Here is a 2,727-nt window from a genome sequence, read left to right as displayed (position 1 = left end):
TTAAAATGTTTAGTGTTTATTTCTTTTTTGCAGTTGTTTCTGCTTTCAGATAAGCAAAGCAAGGATTTTTATCTGGCTCCCTTTTATACAATGAGGTTATTCAATGCAAAAATTTGCAGCTTGGGAATTGGTTTCCAGTGGAGTGCAACTTGTCTTCAGGACCCTCATCAACGAGCCTCTTTTTTGTGGGTGGCTCAACCAGAGAAGCTCTGCTGTGAAGGCAGGAGAGGCATGGACACAGAGAAGTTTTGGCATACCAAGTGATACCTGCTCATCCATCATTCCATTTAGACAAATGAAAGATTACAGCCCTGTGAGAAAAGGCAGGCAAGCCACACAATGCTTTGTTGCACAAAGTAAATTGCTAGTTTCCTGTGATCTTTCTGACAAGTAAATTACTGCAGAAAATAGCATAGATGGGAATACAATGACAAAAATGCAGAGGCTTGGTCCTTCAAAGGAGTTATTAGACCTCAGACACAAGCATTTTGAAAGGATCGCAGAACTTCCCTCCACCCTCAAATGGAGGATAGTTTCCCCCCTCATTGTTCCACAGCATATGATGAAGAAAAATAATATGTGCTGGTAGGGTGAAGAGTGGATTCCTCAGTAATCAAAGATCCACCTTCCATCCTCAGGAAGATGTTAAAGAATGTGCAAAAGAAGAGGCTGAGAGGATTGCTGTGATGATCATGTTTCCAACTTATCATGGAAGACAAAAGTCATAGACTATTAAAAAAATGGTCACCACTTGTCCTACTAGCCCCAGAGGAATCAACTAGAAAGGAGGTTCTGAAAGGCCAGAGCTGTTCTACTTCATTGGGATTTACAAAGTTATGTGGAAATTCACTTATTTTTCCATTTTTGTAGTACTGAGGAATCAAACTCAGGGTTTCATGCATGCTAGGCAAGCACTCTACCTCTAAGCCACATCCCTAGCCCCTGTTCTACCTCATTGGATAAAACAAAAATAAATGGGATATTTCTAAATACTAAAATAGAAAAAAGGGTAGTGGTCTTGTCTTCGTCTTTTTCTTCTCCTTGCTCAGGCAGAGCCCAGCTCCCGGAAGATTCCTGCCCACCGTCCTTTGGAGACTGAACACCATGCCTTCAGTTAGGGTGCAGAGTTCTGATGGAGAAATATTTGAAGTTGATGTAGAAATTGCCAAACAATCTGTGACCATCAAGACCATGTTGGAAGATTTTGGAATGGATGATGACAGAGATGATGATCAAGTTCCTCTACAGAATGTTAATGCTGCAATATTAAAAAAGGTCATTCAGTGGTGTACCCACCACAAGTATGATCCTTCTCCTCCTGAGGATGATGAGAACAAAGAAAAGCATGCAGATGTTATTTTTGTTTGGGACCAAGAATTCCTGAAAGTTGACCAAGGAACACTTTTCCAACTTATTCTGGCTGCAAACTACTTAGATATCAAAGGTTTGCTTGATGCCACAAGCACGACTGTTGCCAGTATGATTAAGGGGATAATTCCTGAGGAGATTCACAAAGCTTTCAACATCAAGAATGACTTTACTGAAGAGGAGGAAGCCCAGGTACCCAAAGAGAACCAGTGGTGTGAAGAGAAGTGAAATGTGCTGTAGCACTAGAAGAAGTGTTCCAACTACTAGTTGCACTGCTCTGTTTATAATTGTTAATATTAGACAAACAATAGACAAATGCAACATCATGTCAGTTTTATTAGCATAATATTGTCCTCATTGCATGTGTAGTTTGAATATACATCCCAAACTTGAAGTAAAAACATAATCTCTGGAAAGGACTCTATAGCTAAACAGTTTCAACCCTCCATATTATTTTTCACTTAATAAGAAATAAAATGTAAATGCTTACTTTGTGGACTTAATGAAACAACAAGAATCCAAGAATCCATCTCATTAGAATTCAGTTCCCTTTGATTCCAAGACACAACCTGTCAAACATTTTCTAAAACTTGTATGAACCATTGAGACAGAAAAAGAAACCTTATTTGCTAACTGTAATAGAGTAGGCAAAGGTGTCAGATAGCATATATCCTAACAAATATCATATATTAAACACTACACATTATCAACTTCTGAACTTTAAATTCCTCTGAGAAGTATCTGAAAGTTGATAGACTTCATAAAGCTAAGTCAACTAAGGTTTGCACTGAGATTGAGTGACATGGAAGGACCTTCCCAATGCCTAGGACAAGGCACACTAATGCTGACACTAGAAGAATAGTATGGCATCTGTGGAGTTTCTCACTCTTTTTTTTTTTTTTTTTTTTTTTTTTGTGTGTGTAGTTTTCTTTTTTTTTTTTTTTTTTCTCAAATTTTTATTTTCAAACTGACGTACAGAGAGGTTACAGTATCATACGTTGGGCGTTGGATACATTTCTTGTACTGTTTGTTGCCTTGTCCTAGAGTTCACTCCTAGAAAATGTCACTGAAGGACCTGTAGTCATTGAAATCCTCAGCCAGATGATCTGACCCTAGGCCAGCTTAACCAATGTCTTGTGTGATCTCACAGGAAAGGCAGAAACTCTTCATACCTAATGAAAAGAATGAGGTTGCTGGAACAGGCTGCCTCAAATGTCAGCAGGTAAAGCTTAGGATTCAGATAATTTTAATCACGTTATATCTAACACAATAAAAAAATAACCCTTGCTTTACTGGATCAAATTACAGAAGTCATAATTTAGCCAAATTGTCTAGTAAGGCATACATCAAGTGAATTGA

The 2,727-nt window shown here is 38.2% G+C and overlaps 1 protein-coding gene across 1 annotated transcript; it reads left to right on the top strand.

Annotated features, from left to right (window-relative positions):
* Positions 1–1,104: 1,104 nt before the first annotated feature.
* Positions 1,105–1,596, top strand: LOC125350017 (S-phase kinase-associated protein 1-like). The gene has a single exon (XM_048344291.1). It carries the CDS (start codon positions 1,105–1,107, stop codon positions 1,594–1,596), a length of 492 nt encoding a protein of 163 aa, XP_048200248.1.
* The last annotated feature ends 1,131 nt before the right edge of the window (positions 1,597–2,727 follow it).

The sequence above is a fragment of the Perognathus longimembris genome, chromosome 4 (genome assembly GCF_023159225.1).
Source record: "Perognathus longimembris pacificus isolate PPM17 chromosome 4, ASM2315922v1, whole genome shotgun sequence".
NCBI lineage: Eukaryota > Metazoa > Chordata > Mammalia > Rodentia > Heteromyidae > Perognathus > Perognathus longimembris.
Note: the sequence above shows the minus strand (reverse complement) of the source record. Positions and strands in the feature narration are given on the sequence as shown.